Genomic DNA, 18,157 nt, shown 5'->3' on the forward strand with positions numbered 1-18,157 from the left:
ATAAAAATAATAAATAAAGACGTTTTATTTCTTAGGTAAAATTTTCCGGAAAGTCAGGTTGATGCGAGGAGCCAGGACCCTCTTGCGGATGGGGAGACTATGGTACCAGTGGGTGTTGGTGGGGTGGTTCATCATCAATAGGCTTCCGTGGGCCAGCTGCAGCCTGACCACCTCCACTGTCCTCCGGGGCGTCTTCCCTCGAGAGTCTTTGTGCCGGAAGAGGAAGTCTCTGCAAGCGCCAAAGGAGACGGACGCGATGGGGCTCCCCGGGGCCAGTTCTCGTTCGTCGTCTCTATGCTCCCCAATGTGGTCACAACCATCTTTGTACCTACAGTGGGCAAACAGTCAATTTGGAAGAAACTCTCTTCCCTCACCTACTAATACTGGAGCTGCCTCACCCTCGTGTGGCCTGAAGCAGTGTGCTAGCTCCACACCTTCCTAGCCTGGGAGGCCAGTGAGCCCAGCCTCGGGTGTCTGCTGAGTGTGCTGCTGAGAATGAGAACGGCCCCCAACAGGCTCAGGTTTGCACACTTGGTCCCCAGCTAGTGGAACTATTTAGGACCAATCAGGAGGCCTTGTTGGAGTAGGTGTCATTGTGGTGGGGCTTTGAGGTTTCAAGAGCTCTCACTAGGCCCTGTCTGTCTGTCTGTCCTCTGCCCTTCTCGGTCCTGTTCTTGCCTGCAGATTAGGATATAAAGCTCTCAGCTGCTGTGCCAGTGGCACGCCTGTGTGCACCCCCTGCCGTGATGCTCACAGACTCGCCCTCTAGGACGCAGTAAGCTCGGTGAAATGCTTTCCTTTGTAACTGTAGCTTTGGTTCCTGCATCCCTCACAGCCACAGAACACTTAAGTTGCTTCTTATAATACCTGCAGACTTGCCAGGCGGTGGTGGCGCACGCCTTTGATCCCAGCACTTGGGAAGCAGAGGCAGGTGGATTTCTGAGTTTGAGGCCAGCCTGGTCTACAGAGTGAGTTCCAGGATAGCCAGGGCTACACAGAGAAGTCCTGTCTTGAAAAACAAACAAAAAATACCTGCAGACCACACACATCAAGTAGCCACGCCTTCCAGTCGCCAGGTTCACGGATGTCACATGTTCCTCTCACATCTACTAACCCCCTGTGCTGTCCTCCCCTCCCTCCACATCCCTCCCTCTCCACCTCTGATCTCCAGTGGCACCAAAGGGACTTCCACTCCATGGACCCCTCTGCTCTACTCTGAACACTGGTTACCTCCAGCTCTCTAGCTTGTCACCAGGTCAACTGTCCCAGCCTGGGGGAGTCTACCTCTCACCACCTAAGGCAAAATGGCTTTCCCTTTACTTCAGGCCTCAGAGCCAGGCTGAGTCCGCCATCGAAATGCACTGTTGGTTGCTCTAGGAACCACATTCTAGGTGCTACGGCATCTACAGGGTGGGGGTTAGGGGTGCGCCGAGCATCCTGGTACACGGGTCAACCCCCTAGAGCAAAGTACTTCTGACGCCAAATCCAACCCCACCCCCCAATCCAGTTGGCCTGTTTAACTGACCCAGTAACACATTCGACCCCTCTCACATCTACATACAAGCTCTGTGGAGACTCCTCTCAAAAAAAAAATTATGATTCTGCGTGTGGTGGTTCATGCATGTCAGAACAGGCACTCATGTGTATCTGGGCTAGTGTATGTGAGCAGAGGTACTCATGGGAGTTCACACGTGAGTGCAGGTATCCACGGAGGGCAGAGGTGTTGGATCTGCTGGAGCCAGGACTGGGAACTGCACTTGGGTTCCCTGCAAGAGTGGCACGCCCACCTCTCGAGCCTGGTGCACTGTAGAAGGGTTGTCACAAATGACTGAGGCATGGTAGAGTCCCAAACTCTTCCCTCGGGGGAAGCGTTACCTGTTCACAAGCACAAAGTTGAAGGTCTGTCCCGTCACCCTGCAGACTCGATCTCGAACACGCTCTAGTACCGGAATCCAGGGCTTTGGTGTCAGGGTAAGTCCAGAAAACGTGTACGTGAGGCCAGCATCCCCATAGGTCGCCTGCTTCCTGGGTACACTGTGCCACTTTCCGAACACCTGGACCTTGGCCAGCGCACCTGCGTAGATGAAATGGGAGTTCCACCAGTGACCCTCAGGTGCAGACAGCTGAGTCCGGTCCACTCACTTGCCTCGGACTCAAAGGGGGAGAAGTGCAAACTGTGTTCCGTTCCCTCTGCTCACATCATGTAACGCCCAGTTGGAGACCTCTTACCCTAAATCACTGTGCCTTGTCCAGAGTATCCATGAAAAAGGTGAAGGACCCTAGGGACTTTCTCTGTCCTTACATCCACCTGTCTCGGGTCAAGGCTACGCCAAGTTCCAATCTCCACCCACAGGAACATTTTTGAGTAAAACATTCTCAGAATGTACTGAGAGTCACCTGACCTTCTGGACAGTCCCAGGTAGAGTTCAAATGTGTGTCACGGTTGCTAACCAATAGATTTAAAGGTCAGATGCTTAGCCAATAAGGTTGAACTGTAACCTTGCTGATGTAACCTGTGGCCCTAAAAAGTATAAAAACTACTTGTAATAGCCATTTGGGGTTGCCTTCTTGTCCCTCTCCTGGAGGGACTGATTGAGGGTTGACCCCGACAGGATGGGAAACAAACCTCTTGCTTTTGCATCGATCTGCATCTCAGTGTCTCACTGGGTGTGTGTGTGGGGGGGATGGGGAGGGGAGGGGCATGTCTTGAAGTAAGTACCACTGACTGAGGGTTGGGATCTTCCAAGGGCATGATGGCACACCACTGTGACTTCATGGCTCTGGTGTTGAAGTAGACAGAACACAAGCTCCACGCCAGCATGTCTCAAAGAACGAAAGTCAGAGAGATGACCCAGTTGGTCACCAGCCTGCCACAAGGTATTACATATGCCTGGAATCCCACTGCTGGGGCTTACTGGCCAGCTGGATCTGCAAGTTCCAGACTCAGGAGAGACCCTGTCTCAGAAAGTGAGAACGAGATCTCCAGCTGGGCTTTATATCAAGAGGGGCAGAAGGAATGCACATGAGTATACTGGGAATCCACTGGGCATTGCTCTGTGGCCTCCTCAAGTGCAGACAAACAAGACTCGGACGGACACACTGTGGGCAGACACATGAGGCATGTGAACACACTGCAGACAAGAGACATGTAGACACACTATGTGCAGATACATGAGACATGTAACTACACTATGTGCAGACACCTGAGGCCACAGTTAGTATTCTGTCTAAACTCCACCTCCACAGTTACCTGGCAACAGCCAGGTAGGCCTGGTCCACTATAAAAGGGGCTGCTTGCCCCCTTCTCTCTCTTAATCTCTTACCCTCTTACTCTCTTGCCTCTAGCTTCTCTGTCTCCTCCCCCCTCCCCCTTCTCTCCCCCTCTCTCCACGTGGTCATGGCCGGCCTCTACTTCTCTTCTTCCCCCTTCTTCCATCCTCCCAACTTTGCCCTATCTCCTGAATCCCCCCCCCCCCCCCGCTTGGAACCGTGTGGTCTGGAGTGGTCTGTTTGCTGCGGTTGGACGTCTAGTAACAAGTAACACACACTAGCATTAAAACCAACAGGCCACAAAAACAAAATGACATGAGAGCACAACAGGGCATGGGAGAAAGGGGTTCTGCAGGAGTCAGGGTGACAGAATGGGGGGGTGTGTGGAAACAACCAAAATATATCATATATGCACTAAGTTGTTAAAACAAAAACATGGGTGACTTGTGATAGGTTGTTTCTCTAACACCGGTGAGATGAGCCAATTCAAACCAGATTAGATCATACTAAATGCAGGTTTGTTAGGGCGAGTTCACTGGTCCCAAGGACAGAGGCCAGGGAAGTCACCATGGGGGAGGGAGAGGGAAGAGAACTAGAAAGGACATTCCAGTGCACAGAGGGAAGAGTAAAAAAGAGACCAAAATGTCTGGATTATACAGAAGAGCCTCTGGGGGAAGGGCAGCCCAGTCCCTGGGCTGGAAAGTTCAGGGCTGGGGGCAGGGTATGCCAGGAAGGGACTGGGGGATGCTGGGAGAACCTGGAGGCCAGATCTGCTTTGATATGTAAAATACGCACCTCAGACCCTTTGTCCCTGGTCCAAAACCAAACAACTTGTCTATGAGAGAAGGCACCTGAGGCTATCTGTCTCCACTTCCTTTTTAATAATTTGTTTTATTTTTATGTATTTGTATATATTTTATTTTGCTAGCTTGTAATGTCTGTGCACTCGATATGTTTGGTGCCTTTGAAGGCTGGAAGAGGGTATCATAGTACCTGGAACTGGAGTTACAGAGGGTTGTGGCCCACCATGTGGGTGCTCAGACCCAAATCTGGGTCCCCTGGGACAGCAACCAGTCTTAACTGCTGAGCCAGCTCATACATTTATTTAATTATAGTCTTTAAAAGACAGGGTCTCATGCAGCCCAGGCTGGCCTTGAATGCTCCATTTAAGCTGAGGATGACCTTGAACTCCTGATCCTCCTGCCTCCACCTCCCAAGTTCTAAAATTACAAGTACACACCGCCATAGCCTGGCTTCAGTTTTTAAGGCTCTATGTTTGCTGCCTTAAGTCGGGGCATACAGAGACAGCTCTGGCATAGTGAAGTCCTCAGGGCTGGACGGCTTTGTCAGCTGTGTGGATTTCTGAAAGATAGGCTTATCATCAGCTCACCCTGCCTGCTCATTACAGCTTCCTGGCATGTGGTCTCCAGGCAACAGCATCAGCACCACCTGAGACTCCTCAGACACTGGACTGGAAGGGTGGATGCTGAGTAGCAGCAGGCTGTCAGATTAACTAAGCAGCCTTCAAGGGAGAAACTGCTTGGCTATTTGCAGTCTTTTCTATAGACCAAGCTAACTTGACTGCACATGGGTATGTTTGCTCGCTTGTTTTGACAATGCTGGGGGGTCTAACCTGGGGTCTTGTGCATGCTACAAGTAACAGAGACTACTGGCCCAAAAGACTGGTAAAAAGTACTGAGGCCCAAGCTGTGCCTCAAGCTATTCTGACTCAGTATCTCGAAGAACCCAGAATGGTTTGTTTTGGGGTTTGTTTTGCTTTTTGTTGTTGTTTGTTTGTTTACTTCTCAGGTCATTCCAATCAGTAGCCAGGTAATTTCCCTCTAGACAGTTCGTATCCCAAACCATAACCTAACCCTAGCCTAACCTAACCGGAGTTGACCAGATTGTGACCTAATCCGTCACAGCCTGAATTCACGCTTTTCCCAATGAAGGTGCATTCTGTCATCGCACACGTAAGACCTCCGCCTACCGGTAAAATACTCCACTTCTTGCTCCAACTCTCGGAAAATCTTGTCTGCCTCGGCTTTGCCGAACAGGACGGTGTAATCGCAGTTGAGACCTTCAGCGCGAAGGTGTCGCCAGCCGGGGCTCTGCAGGTCGCCCGAGGCTCCTCCGGTCGGGGCGGGCTCCTCCCCTCCCCCTTGGAGGTCGCCCAGGTCTGGCCTCACCAGGAACTTGTCCATCCCGCCGCCCCCGGCACAGCTCAGACACGTCCTACAAAGCAAAGAGAGCGCATTGAAACTCCTAGGAGGTGCCAGGCGGGCATCAGCCAGGCGGGGAGCTTGCAAACCCCTCGGGCCTGCTCTTCAATGTCTTCCTAGCACAAGCAGACGCGAACCACGCGATCCTCGTGCCCCAGCCGCCCATCTGCGGGGATCCCGGGCGCGCATCCCCAGGCTCGCCCTAGAATGGAGAACTTTTAAAGACCCGCCCTCTTCGGAATTCCACAGCTTCGGCTGCAAACGGATCCCCAAACCCTCAGGCTACACTTGGGAAGACGCAGGCGCAGAGAGGCATTGTGCTCGCCCAGTTACCCAGAAAAGCAAGGAGCCTCTGTCCTGCGCCCCGCGGGGCAGGGACTGGCACGGGGGAGCAGCCGTCCTCCAAGGGACAGTCCGGAGCCGTGACCCGCGTCAGGGTTCTGCACAGACACACGCAGCTCCGCAGCCCCAGGCGTCCTCACTCCGCCCCGCCTCCCTGCGCGGGACTTCCGGGCGCAGCGCCCCCTGCCGGCCGTCCTGCGCACTGCAGGATGCTGATTTCACCTGAAGGCTCGACGTGAGGTCCTGAGCCTAGTGTATACTCTAGGATACTGTCCAGGTCGGGGGTAGTGAATGAATGCACTCCTGAAAAAGCCACAGCATTGCCTGACCACTACAGTCAATATGGAGAACAATTACAGCATCTCACAGAATCCTCCGTTAGGTACCGACTTAACAGCCATTACGTATGTATAGCATGTATAAACATAGGTCATTTGCACCTGCTTTTCTCCTTTCACTGCTGGTATGGAGAGACCTGTGACAGTCGTTTCTTGCTCCCGGTGGCACAGAAAAAAAATCACCATAAATATTCATGCTCGAACTTTTCTGTGAATGCTGATTTTACTTTATTGAGAAAAATACCTTGGGGCTCAACCAGAGGGAGTCTCTATGTCTCTATGAACTGCCACTGCTGCCTATTGGAGCACATGGTCCTCAGTGGTGAGCATGTCTCTCCTAAAAGCACTGGACACTGTCACACACCAGCGGGGCACAGGTCCTGTCTCACCCACATTGTATTTTGGAGCTGAAAACAAAAAACAAAACAAAAAAAAGAGGCAAGGTAATAAAAAAGATTACTTTGTACAATGCAGAAGTTGTGAGCAGGGTGACAGGCTGGGGAGTAGGGACGTGGGGAAGAGGACCTTACAGGGGAGAGTAATAAGCCAGCATTGTAGCTTTCCAGGTAAGGGACAAAACAACAACAACAAAGCCAAAAACACATAGCATGTGAAGATCTTAAAGGGACAGCTGGGGAGAGGTAAGCAGCCCAGAGAACTGTTAAGAAGTTGGGAGTCTAGTCAATTAAGATTTGGAAGCGGTAGCCGGGCGGTGGTGGCGCACGCCTTTAATCCCAGCACTTGGGAGGCAGAGGCAGGCGGATTTCTGAGTTCAAGGCCAGCCTGGTCTACAGAGTGAGTTCCAGGACAGCCAGCTCTACACAGAGAAACCCTGTCTCGGGGAAAAAACAAAAACAAAAAGATTTGGAGGCGTAGCCCAGAGTAGCCTATAACAACCTGTGTAGCCAAGGTGGGCCTTGTGATCCTGATTCTCTTGCCTCCACCTCCCAGATGCTGGGGTTACAGGGTGTGCAGTAACAGACAGTGGTCGAGGTTTAATCTACACCGGCTCAGTATTAAAGACTATGGGGGGAAGGAACTGACTGAAAGCTGTACAGTTGAGCTGTACATGTCTAAGGTAAATGCGAGAGATAAAGTACAAGTATAGCTCAGATGGTTGCCCAGCAAGCACAAAGGCCTTGAGTTCAATCCCCAAAGGAGGGATGAAGGGATCCCCAAAGGACTGAAAAGGAGGAGGGAGGCAGGGAGGTGTATCTGGGGAGGTGGAGCATTTCGGGGCTCAAACTCGAAGGCCTCCAATCTTTACATCAACAAGACCTGGAAAAAGACCCGCTTTAAGACCAAAGGTGGGCAAGTCACAGGTTCTCCTTACCTCGCAAGCTCCACCCATCTAGGGGCGGTGCCGCGGCCCCTCCCACACATGCGCGCTGGACCCCACCACCCCCTGCCCTGCCAGCCTCCCCGCCCCCAGCAGGAGCCCGCGCGGGTGGCTGCGCGCCAACTGTGAGCACGGTTGCGAGAGTCCCGGAGCTCCGTGCTCGGTGCAGGCATGATCGGCCAGAAGACCCTCTACTCTTTCTTCTCCCCGACCCCCACCGGGAAGCGGACCACGCGCAGCCCCGAGCCGGCCCCGGGGAGCAGAGTGGCGGCCGAGGACAGCGGCGATGCGGCGGTGAGACTAGAGGGGTAGCGCGGGACCGGGGGGGACGGCGGGGTCTCCGGCAGGGGCGCCGTGCACGCCGCTGCTCAGACGTACTGGGACGCCTTAGGGGTTCAAAACAGCCGCGCGCTGTCGGCCGCCGCCATGCCGAGGCACTCGCCAATGGGGATAGGGCCCGGTCGCCGCAGAGCCAATCGGTGTACAGCGTGCCCGCACCGCCCCTCGCGTGGTCCAATCACAGGCGGCAGGGGGCGGGAGCAGTTTTGCCGCGAAAAGCCCACGTGGGGAGTCTTAGACGCGCGGAGCAGCACGCGGCAGCGCGGGACTGCGGTGCGGCGGGGTCCCGCGCAAGAGAGTCGTGCACCCCGCTTCTCAGCCAGACTAGGGCACCTTAGGGGTTCAAAACAGCCTTGCGCGTCGACAGCCGCCATGCCGAGATAGCTACCAATGGGAACGGAGCTTGGACGCCGCAGAGCCAATGGGTGTGCAGCGTGCCCGCCCCTCGTATGGTCCAATCAGAAGCGGCAGGAGGCGGGAGCTGTTTTGCCGCGAAAAGCCCGCGTGGAGGGCGGTGGACACGTAGGCGGCGGGCATAGCGGGTCCCCCGCGCGGCTGAACCATGGGCGTCTTCGGGCGGCGGTCTTTGAGGTTGGCGCGGAGCCTCCGCGCGCCGCGGGGAGCGAGGCTACGGAGCCTTACTCCCGACTCCGACTCCTGGCAGGCCAGCCCCGCCAAGAAGGCCCGGGTGGAGCAGAACGAGCAGGCCACGCCGCCCAGTTCGCCGCTCAGCGCCGAGCAGCTCGTCCGCATCCAGAGGAACAAGGCGGCGGCGCTGCTCAGGCTCGCCGCCCGCAACGTGCCGCCCGGCCTGGGCGAGAGCTGGAAGCAGCAGCTGTGCGGGGAGTTCGGGAAGCCGTACTTCGTCAAGGTCGGTGGGCGCGGCTCCAGCCTCCTGGTCCCTTCCTCCCTCTCGGGCTGGAAGGTGGCGTCGTGGGGTCGTTTTACGGGAGGGAGGGCGTGTGGGGGTCACGGGACAACTTGGGGGGGGACATCCCACCATCACGTGGGTCGGGTTGGCGGGCTGGGCGCCAGCTGGCATCGTGGCATTTTGTAAGCCACCTGGTGTTCCCGCCTGCAACCCCTGGGGTGGTGAACCATCAACCAGAGTGAATGGAAGGACCTTTGGCCTTTTATTAAAAGTCGGGGAAGACGATTGAGGTCCCGGGCTGTAATCCCAACCCTTGAGAGCTAGGGGGCAGCAGGGTCTGGAGGTGCGGGCCAGCCTCAGGCTCGATGCTATAGGAGATCCCTGTCTTGTAAAAGAGGAAGAGGGGCGGGGTTACTGTGAAATGAAAATAGCCCGGCCCACCATCTTTGATCCAGCCTAGAGTAAAGGGATGAAGCTGCTTCCAAACGCCTTTTATAGAAAGGTTTTTATGCCTGATTCTCTCAGTTTCCGGCGAGGATGTGCTTTTAAGCCTCCTTTATCTTTTAAACCAGCTAATGGGATTTGTTGCTGAAGAAAGAAAACACCACAAGGTCTATCCACCCCCGGAGCAAGTGTTCACGTGGACCCAGATGTGCGACATCCGAGATGTAAGTGAAGCTGGGGTCTGGCTAGGAAGGACTCTAAATAGTGTATTTCGTGCTGAGTATTTGGTAGTAGACATGGAGGTTGTGAGGTTTGGTTGTGTTCAGGGTGGAACCTCTGCAGCACTGTGTGTGTCTCCAGCTGTTTATTCTAATGTGTTTGTTTTTATCTTTTATCTCTTTGTTGTATGTTAGCTCTAGTTTATTTCGTTCTATTGAGCCTAAGCAACGGAAGGAACTAAAGAAGTGAGGTTATTTCTGCTCACAAGATGTATGTTGTGGGGAAAAGGCAGAGAGAGAGAAGCCTTGTGGTCGCATATCTCAGCACCTGAGGAGTGGAGGCCAGCCTGGGCTACTTGAGACCCTAATTCGACAAAACAAAAGACAAAAAAACAAGGGCAGTTGTATCTTCCACAGACTAGGACGGCTAGCCTGGGGGACTAGATTCAGGTTGCCTGCCTAGCTTGTGTGATGTCTCTGCGTTAATGGCCATCCAACCAAACGGCTCATTCTCAGCCACATGGGTGACCTGAGTCCCTTGGTTAGCTCTGTCTTCCCTGTCATGGCTTCTTTCTCTTCCACATCCAGTCTTTCTCAGAGCTGAGAGATAAAGCAGATGAGTAGATCTCCCACAAGTTGAATAGTCAGCTTCCAACAACCTTCCCCTGGGTGTGGAGATCTGGGCAGAGACTGCATCGCCTCAGGCTTAGAGGGCCAAACCACTCACAGTCTGTTCCTCTTGTTATCTGTCATAGCCTTTGCTGTTAGGATTGAGCCAGGACCACGACCGGTGCCCTTTTCATTTGAAGTAAGATTTTTCTCATCTAGCTGGGCAGTGGTGGCACACACCTTTAATCCCACGGCTTGAGAGGCAGGGGCAAATGTCTTGAGTTTGAGGACAGCTTGGTCTACAGAGTGACTTCCAGGACAGCTAGAACTATAGAGAAAAACCCTGTCTTAAACAAGTATAGGGTTGGGCTGGAGAGATGCTCAGAGGTTAAGAGTGCCAGCTGCTCTTCCAGAGGTCCTGAGGTCAATTCCCAGCACCCACATGGTGACTCACAACCATCTGTAATGGGATCCGGTGCCCTCTTCTAGTGTGTCTGAAGATAGCTACAGTGTGGACATACAAATAAAATAAGTTTTTTTGTTTTGTTTTGTTTTGGTTTTTGTTTTGTTTTGTTTTTTTAAGTATAGGGTCTCAAAACAAACAGAAAGCCCTCTGGCTTAGTTTGTTTTGTGTTTGTTCTCTAGCACTGAGGAGTCAAAAACTCATGGTCTTGGTTACTGTGGTTGAACCGCACACCTGTAGTCTTGATGTTTTGATGCCCTGCCCCCCACCCCACAAGTAGCTGGGATTGTAGCCTGCGAGGTCAGTCCTGGCTCACTTCTCACAGCGCAGGCAGTCGTTCCCTGGGCTGCTCTAGAGCTCCGCTGTACAGAGCGAGTGATAGATGTATATACGTATACATACATATGTGTGTATTTATATGTATAGCCACCCTAGTCCTGCTAGAGGGCTGCCCTTTCTCTCTTTACATTTATTTCCTGTGTGTAGCAGTGCGCGCCACAGCACACTTGTAGACAGCTTGTTGGTTCTTTGCCTCCGCCATCGGGTTCCGGGATAGAACCCAAGGCACTTGGCTTGGAGTCAAGACAGCTTTCCCTGAACCTGTGCTTCATTTGTAAGCAGCACATAGTGGTTGTACAGGTGTGGTGATAGCTTCAAAACTTTTTTTTTTTTTGTTTTTCGAGACAGGGTTTCTCTGTGTATCCCTGGCTGTCCTGGAACTCACTCTGTAGACCAGGCTGGCCTCGAACTCAGAAATCCGCCTGTCTCTGCCTCCCAAATGCTGGGATTAAATGCGTGGGCCACCACCGTCCGGCTAGCTTCAAAACTTTTACCTTTTCTCTGTCTCTTTTTTTTTTTTTTTTTTTTTTTTTTGGTACATTACTGATTTGATTGCATGTGTGTCTGTGTGAGGGTGTCAGATCCCTGGAACAGTTGTGAGTTCCAGACAGTTTTGAGTTCCCACATTGGTGCTGGGAATTGAACCCAGCTCCCCTGGAAGAGCAGCCAGGACCCTTAACCGCTGAGCCATCTCTCCAGCTCCTGAAAAGAAAACAAAAAAGGTTTGGCGTTTGGTCTGCATGTGTCTTTGCAGCACATGTATGCATTGCCTGCCGAGGCCAGGAGAGGGCCTCATGGGTGCTGGGAAAGGAACCCAGGCCTTGTGCAAAAGCAGCCATTGCTCCTAACTGGCGCCCTGTTCCCTTGTATTGGGAACATCCCAGTCCTTGCTCGTAACTGGTTTTAGAATATTTAATTGGTGTCAACCTTGGCTACCGTGTCGCGCCGTGGAGCATTACGAGATGTCCCTCCTGCCTGCTGGCCCTGCCCCACCATCCCAGGTTCTGCCAGGTGCTGTTCTCTGCTTGCTCCCGTTTCACTTGGACAGGAGGCCTGAGCGGTGCCTGTAGGCTCGCTCTCACCTGTTGTCTGCCTTTGCCAGCTTCCCTGTGTGTCACCCACCGGTCACTTCAGTATGTGTCTTGGCCGCTTGAACTGTGAGAGTGAAGCATGCAGGGTGTTCTTTAAGCAGGACTCTGTCCTGCACCCCAACCTTGGCCCTGCCTGTCACTGACTTGCAGTATTGCCTGTGTGCACCCACTGTCTGGGGCCAGTGGAGCCTATTGCCTGTCACAGCCCTCATCTGTCTCCCCGAACATTGGACAGGTCTGGTCTCTGCTTGCCCAGAGCATTTTGAGCTGGGGAGGGGGGGTTGTTTTGGGTTTTTCCTCTGTCACTGTTAGTGGTTGGGAGCTCTCACGAGTTTAGTCAGCTAGTGAGCATCCAGGAGCTGTGAATCAGGTGAGCAGACTGCCTTGCTCCAGCTACACCTGACCCTCAGCAAACCCTGAAGCCCCCACCTCAGAAAGTGGAGCACGAGGCCCTCATTCTCAGTTCTTAGACACCTAAGTCTCCTGAGTGTCTGGCAGGGATTTCTGTTGGGGGGGTTACACAGGCTCAGGGAAACCAGGTTTTCTGTCTTCGGTTGTCCGTGACCTGCCACTGGAGTCCTAGAACAGGAAAGGAAAAGCCTGCAGCTGAACTTGAGGGGGACAGAGAGTGCTAGCCATAGAGATGGTGTCCAGAGGTCAGTGTTTCAACACCTGAGAAAGGCACCTGTCTGTCTGCATGGCTTGCCAGCTGCTCCCACATGTGTGACCTGGCCTCAGTATCTTGGTGCTGTAGAGTACTGAGATACTGGAGATACTCCCCAGGTGCAGATCTGGGGAGGCTTAAGTGGCCCTCTTCCTTTGCCCAGCAGTGTTTTCCCATGATAAGCGACAAGCGGACTGCTTAGACAAGCTTACTGTGACAAGCTCAGGAAGTGGTGGCAGGCATACAGAACGTAGGCACAGGAGCGTAGCCATGTGATGTCATCTATGAAAGTGGCGGGCTGCATTCATGCAGTCCACAGGCTGCAGGGACTCTATAGGTAATGAAAAACAGGTTAGCACACAGCTGCCACCTCTCCCCAGCTCATGCAGTGACGTGGCCTAGGATGGTCCCTTCTTGGTGTTTCCTAGTGGTTCCACTTGTTCCCGGTTTTGTCGTGTGAGAAGTGAAGAGAAATCTCACACTGCACCGAGACCGGGTAAGGGATGGGTGTCACTGGGTGCTGGTATGCACCCCACAGCTGTTTTAAATCCTCAGCTGAGCAGCTGCTGGCTACAGTGTCCACCAGGTATTCCTTTGAACTGAACTCGGTATCCGATCACATTCACAGGTGAAGGTTGTCATTCTGGGACAGGATCCCTATCACGGGCCTAATCAAGCTCATGGGCTTTGCTTCAGTGTCCAAAGACCAGTCCCCCCACCGCCCAGGTACGCCCCGCTTGCAGATGGCTTCAGTCAGGCTGTTCCTGGCAGGCTATGGCTGGCATTGTTGGTATGAACTGGGTCACTGAGGACTGGCAGTGCTCTGGGGTTTGCACATCCACTTAGGAAGTAAGTTGTGACTGCTGGGCTCACTTAAGTCTTCCACACTGCTGCTCTGATTTCTGTGGAGTTCTGTGACGGGCTGACCTGACGGGGCTGTGGTGTCAAAAGGCTGCGGATTCTGGTTGATTGTGCTTTTCTTGGTCTTGTTTGCAGTTTGGAAAACATTTTTAAAGAGCTGTCGACAGACATCGATGGTTTTGTTCATCCTGGCCATGGGGATTTGTCAGGGTGGGCCAGACAAGGTAACTAAGCCTGGCCAGGCTTGTTCGAGAACAGTGCTCCCCCCCACCCCCGCCTCCTGTGTGCATGTGGGTGCATGCGTATGTGTATGTGAGCATGAATGCGAGCGTGTGTTGTATACATTAGTGCTGGGTTTGGTGGTGGCCAGAGACGGTCAGTTCCCTGGAGCTGGAGTTGGCTGCAGTTGTGAGCTGTCCAGCATGGGTCCTCTGTGAGAGCTGGAGTGCTCAACTGCTCAGCCCCGCCTGTCCCATTGCTGGATATGTAAAACATGGCCATACTGAGGTGGGGGTTCTGATGAGGCCCTGGAGGTGTGTTCCACCCTGTCATCCTCAGCCGCTCCTGTCTCCCCTTGCTCGCTCCTGTCTCCCCTTGCTCGCTCCTGGCGGTCTGTACTTGGCCTCTAACAGTTTGATTTTGTTGCCATCAACTGTTTGGAACCCATTTACTACCCCAAACTGGGAGATGCCAAAAGGGCAGACATGAAACTAGACACCCTGCCTGTGGCTCACAGGCCCCTCCCTGCCGGCCCTGTTGTAACACTGTGTATGGCCTGATTGCAGTTCTGCCCTGGGTGTGTTGTGAGTATCGTGGTCTGTAACCTTACTCTCTCCCCACTGTGCTCACAGGTGTCCTCCTCCTCAACGCTGTCCTCACTGTCCGCGCGCACCAAGCCAATTCCCACAAGGAGAGGGGCTGGGAGCAGTTCACGGATGCAGTCGTGTCCTGGCTGAATCAGAACCTCAGTGGCCTCGTTTTCCTTCTCTGGGGCTCTTATGCTCAGAAGAAGGGTAGTGCCATCGACAGGGTATGTGTCTTCTAACTCCTTTACAGAGAGCCAGGCAGGCCGGGAATCCCGCTTATGTGCACAGCATAGAAAGTCTACTTGTGGCTCGTGATCCCAGAACCTAGGAGGTCGAGGTGGGGAGGAGTGCCATGTGGGCAAGCCTGGGCTAAGGAATGAGCCCGTGTGTGCACCATCCATTATAATTATAGTTGGGTTTCCACTGACAGCTGAGCAAGTTCTGACACGGTGAGGATGCTCAATTAACAGAATTAGCAATTAACAGAAGCATCCACCTGCCCTGCAGTGGGGACACCACAGTCCCTGGCGCCCCTCCCCTGCATGTGTTTCAGTGCTTCGTGAATGAGTCAAGTGTCCTGTTTCTGAGAAATGTGGAGCCTTATAGGAAACCAGTTTCACTGAATCAGCTGTGAATAACCCCCAAGTGCCATAGGCAGGAGCCCTTAAGGCAGAGCGCTGTGATTTCCTCCTCCCTGTCTCTGCTTCTCGGGGCACTGTGCATGCCCTGTGCCCTGTCACTGAGACGAGGACCCTCCTCCCTTAAATCCTGTCTTCCCCGTGTGGTTGAAGATGTCCCAACACTGCTTTGCAGGTGCCCTGCCCTCGCTCCTGGGCTGGCCGCCAGCTTTTGTCTGTAGTGATGGCTGTGGCAGGTGTAGCTAGTAGGGCAGAGGGGAGAGTGGGTGTGGGAAGGAGGGGGGAGCTGAGGATTCCCAGGCACAGGACTTCCAGGAGCCAGGCTCACAAGAACCCTCAGTCAGACTGAACCTGGCCTGTGTCACATCCCTGGCCCTGAGGAGGAGAACGTTCCCCCAGTGTAATGTGAGCTGCGTCTTGTGGATGCTGGGTGTGAATACACCTTAGGATGTGGACAGGGCAGGGAGTGCACAGCTGGCTGGAGATACAGTGGCCACTTTCCACTCTGTCCTTTTACAGAAGCGTCACCATGTCCTACAGACGGCTCACCCCTCCCCGCTGTCTGTGTACAGAGGGTTCTTTGGATGTAGACATTTCTCTAAAGCCAATGAACTGCTCCAGAAATCTGGCAAGAAGCCCATCAACTGGAAGGAGCTGTGACCCCTCAGGCAGGGCGGTGTCTGTCTACAGCAGTGCTTTCAGATGCTGCTGCTGAGTCGACAGTTAAGTCACTGAAAACGTCCCTGTTCTAAGTTCCTTGTGTGAGCGGAGAAATGGAGAGATCTCTATAGAACCAACATGAGCCAGCCAGGATACAGAAACCGCAGCTCCAGCAGGCAGAGCCTCCTGACTGGAACTAGGTCTGAACTCTGCAGGCCCGCAAGGTGGCTGTCGCAACACACCTGCTTCTCAGGCCAGCAGCCGTGGCCTGGGTCCTGTGGGCTGCGCTGGGGCTGGAGGAGAGGTCTGCACCTTTTGAGTAGTGCTGTTCGGTGCTCACTGCTGTTCGGTGCCTGCTACTGTTTGCTTTATCTTAGAGATTACAAAGTGTCAGGATGTGTGCTTCAAAAGGCCCTTTTGTCTCTAGAGGAACCTTGGCTGTTTGAGTCCTGGGAAATCTGGCTTACAATTGAGAATCTGCTTCCTGATCACAAAGGGTGTGGGTGTCTCCCTGGGCTCACAAGTGGTTGCTCTGCTTCTCTGCCTTGAGCAGGGGCTGAAGTTGAACAAAGCAGGGGATGATTTGATTTGTTAGTGAGGGTGGGTGGTTTTCTAGTGCCTGTGGAGTTAACTGTTTCTCCTCACTGTAGACTGACTGCTGCATGTGATCTGTGTGGTGCTGGCTGGGGATCCAACTCCGAGGCGCTGTTTTTTTGTTTGTTTTTTTGGTTTTTTTTCCATTCCTTTTTGAGAGACACCTCCAAGCTGGATTCCGTGGGTCCAGCTAGTTAGAGGCGAGGGCTCCCTGAGCGGGATAATAAAAGATGGTTGAAGTTTGGCAGTGTGTTGGCCATTCTTCAGTGTTTCCAAGGCTGTGCGTCTGCTGTTGCCATGGCTACCACTGATTGCAGGAAGGGTGGCTCTTGTCCTGTTCTCTGTGGGTCCACCCACTGCCTGCCAGCTGCCAAAGGCAGGTTGGCCAGAGTAGGGGTCTGTTGGGATCCCAAAGGGACAGCTTCTTGAGGGAAAGTCACATCTTTGATGGTCTTGACTTGCCCATCCATCCTTGCCAACTTCTGTCCTGACCTATGGGCTTCTAGACTCTTTCCCGGGAATATGAAGTTCAAGCGTGACTCTGACCCGTTGGTTTGCTAACAGTGTGTTAGAGAAATGATTAAAATCCAGGCCAAGGGTTTCTTCCCCACCTCTTGCTGAGTTCCTGGATAGAAAACACACAGCCTTGATATTTTAATAAGCCTTAAGCAGCACAGGAGCTGGGCAGCTGCCTACTCTCTGTGCTGTTAGAATCTACTTAACTCTGGATAACCCAAGTTGTTACTATGTTTCATGTGGACTGCTCTTAGCTGTAATTGGGCAACCCTGACTGCCTCGTAGATTGTTTTTAGGAACTGAAAAGCTAAGCTGAGCGTGGTGGTTCATATCTTTAATCCCACCACTTGGGTAGCGGAAGCAGTCAGATAAGTGAGTTCCAGGACTGCACAGAGAAAACCTATCCAAAAAAAAAAACCAACCCTGAAGGGCTGGAGAGATGGCTCAGGATGAAAGCACTGGCTGCCCTTGTAGGCGGACCTGGGTTTGGTTCCCGGGACCTACCTGGCATCTCATCACTGTCTACAACTCCAGTTCCAGGGGATCCAGTGCCTGTTTGTGGCCTCCTTGGGTACCAGCTCCACATGTGCACAGGTGCCCATGCAGGGAAAACAGCCAGCTTTAGATTGTGCTGTGTTAAATGCCAAAAGCAACTTGGAAGAAAAGGCTTGTGTCACCTGACACTTCCGGGAAATGGGCACAGAACCCGGAGGCAGGAGGCCTTGCTGCTTATGGCTTGCTCAGCCTGCTTGCTTATAGCACCCAGGACCACCAGCCCAGGGTGGCACCACCACACAAGCTGGGCCTCCTACAGCTGTCAGTACAGCAGGCTTAGCCTGCAGCCTGATCCTTTGGGGACATGTTCTCATCACACTTGATGGTGTCAGGTTGACATGAAATAAAAGCCACATCCAAGCACACGGAGAGGGTTTAAAAGCACCTGTTGACCTTCCAGGGGACGCAGTTCCCAGCATTCGGGTCAGGTGGCTTATAACCCTCTTAAAACTTGAGCTCCAGAGGACCTGACACCTGGATACCTGTGCTCAGGTGTATGCACACTCAGAGACATGTATGTGTAACAGAGTAAAAACATCTTTATTTATTTACTTATTTATTTATTTTGGTTTTTTTTTTCGGGGCAAGGTTTCTCTGTGTAGTCCTGGCTGTCCTGGAACTCACTCTGTAGACCAGGCTGGCCTTGAACTCAGAAATCCGCCTGTCTCTGCCTCCCAAGTGCTGGGATTAAAGGCGTGCGCCACCACCGCCTGGCATCTTTAAAAGTTCTTAAACCCATTGGAGGGCTGGTAGATGGATGGCTCGTTGAGGGGTTGCTGAGGACCTGATTTGGTTCATGAGTCCCCATAATGAAAACAGAACTGGTGTGTTGCACATGTAAAATAGGTGGTTCATGTCAAAGTGGCCGGAGAGAGAAGTGGACCAGGGTTCAATCCCAGCATTCATAGCCTGTGGTTCACAACTGTATGTTGCGCCAGAGAATACAACACCTGGACTCAGCTGTCTTGTGTGGACACA

At 53.1% G+C, this 18,157-nt stretch overlaps 2 protein-coding genes across 2 annotated transcripts; one reads left to right on the plus strand and one right to left on the minus strand.

Annotated features, from left to right (window-relative positions):
* Position 1: 1 nt before the first annotated feature.
* Positions 2–5,992, minus strand: Alkbh2 (alkB homolog 2, alpha-ketoglutarate dependent dioxygenase). Its single transcript, XM_076922461.1, has 4 exons — positions 5,826–5,992; positions 5,261–5,505; positions 1,876–2,074; positions 2–328 (listed from the first exon to the last, which is right to left on the minus strand). The coding sequence occupies exons 2-4, from the start codon at positions 5,472–5,474 to the stop codon at positions 25–27; spliced, it is 717 nt and encodes a 238-aa protein (XP_076778576.1). The 5' UTR covers positions 5,475–5,505; positions 5,826–5,992; the 3' UTR covers positions 2–24.
* Positions 5,993–7,627: 1,635 nt separating this feature from the next.
* Ung (uracil DNA glycosylase) lies at positions 7,628–16,352 on the plus strand. Its single transcript, XM_076922466.1, has 7 exons — positions 7,628–7,805; positions 8,515–8,721; positions 9,294–9,389; positions 13,178–13,275; positions 13,546–13,634; positions 14,262–14,440; positions 15,374–16,352. Exons 1-7 carry the CDS (start codon positions 7,683–7,685, stop codon positions 15,512–15,514), a joined length of 933 nt encoding a protein of 310 aa, XP_076778581.1. The 5' UTR covers positions 7,628–7,682; the 3' UTR covers positions 15,515–16,352.
* Positions 16,353–18,157: the final 1,805 nt, after the last annotated feature.

Source organism: Arvicanthis niloticus, chromosome 24 (assembly GCF_011762505.2).
Source record: "Arvicanthis niloticus isolate mArvNil1 chromosome 24, mArvNil1.pat.X, whole genome shotgun sequence".
Taxonomy (NCBI): Eukaryota; Metazoa; Chordata; class Mammalia; order Rodentia; family Muridae; genus Arvicanthis; species Arvicanthis niloticus.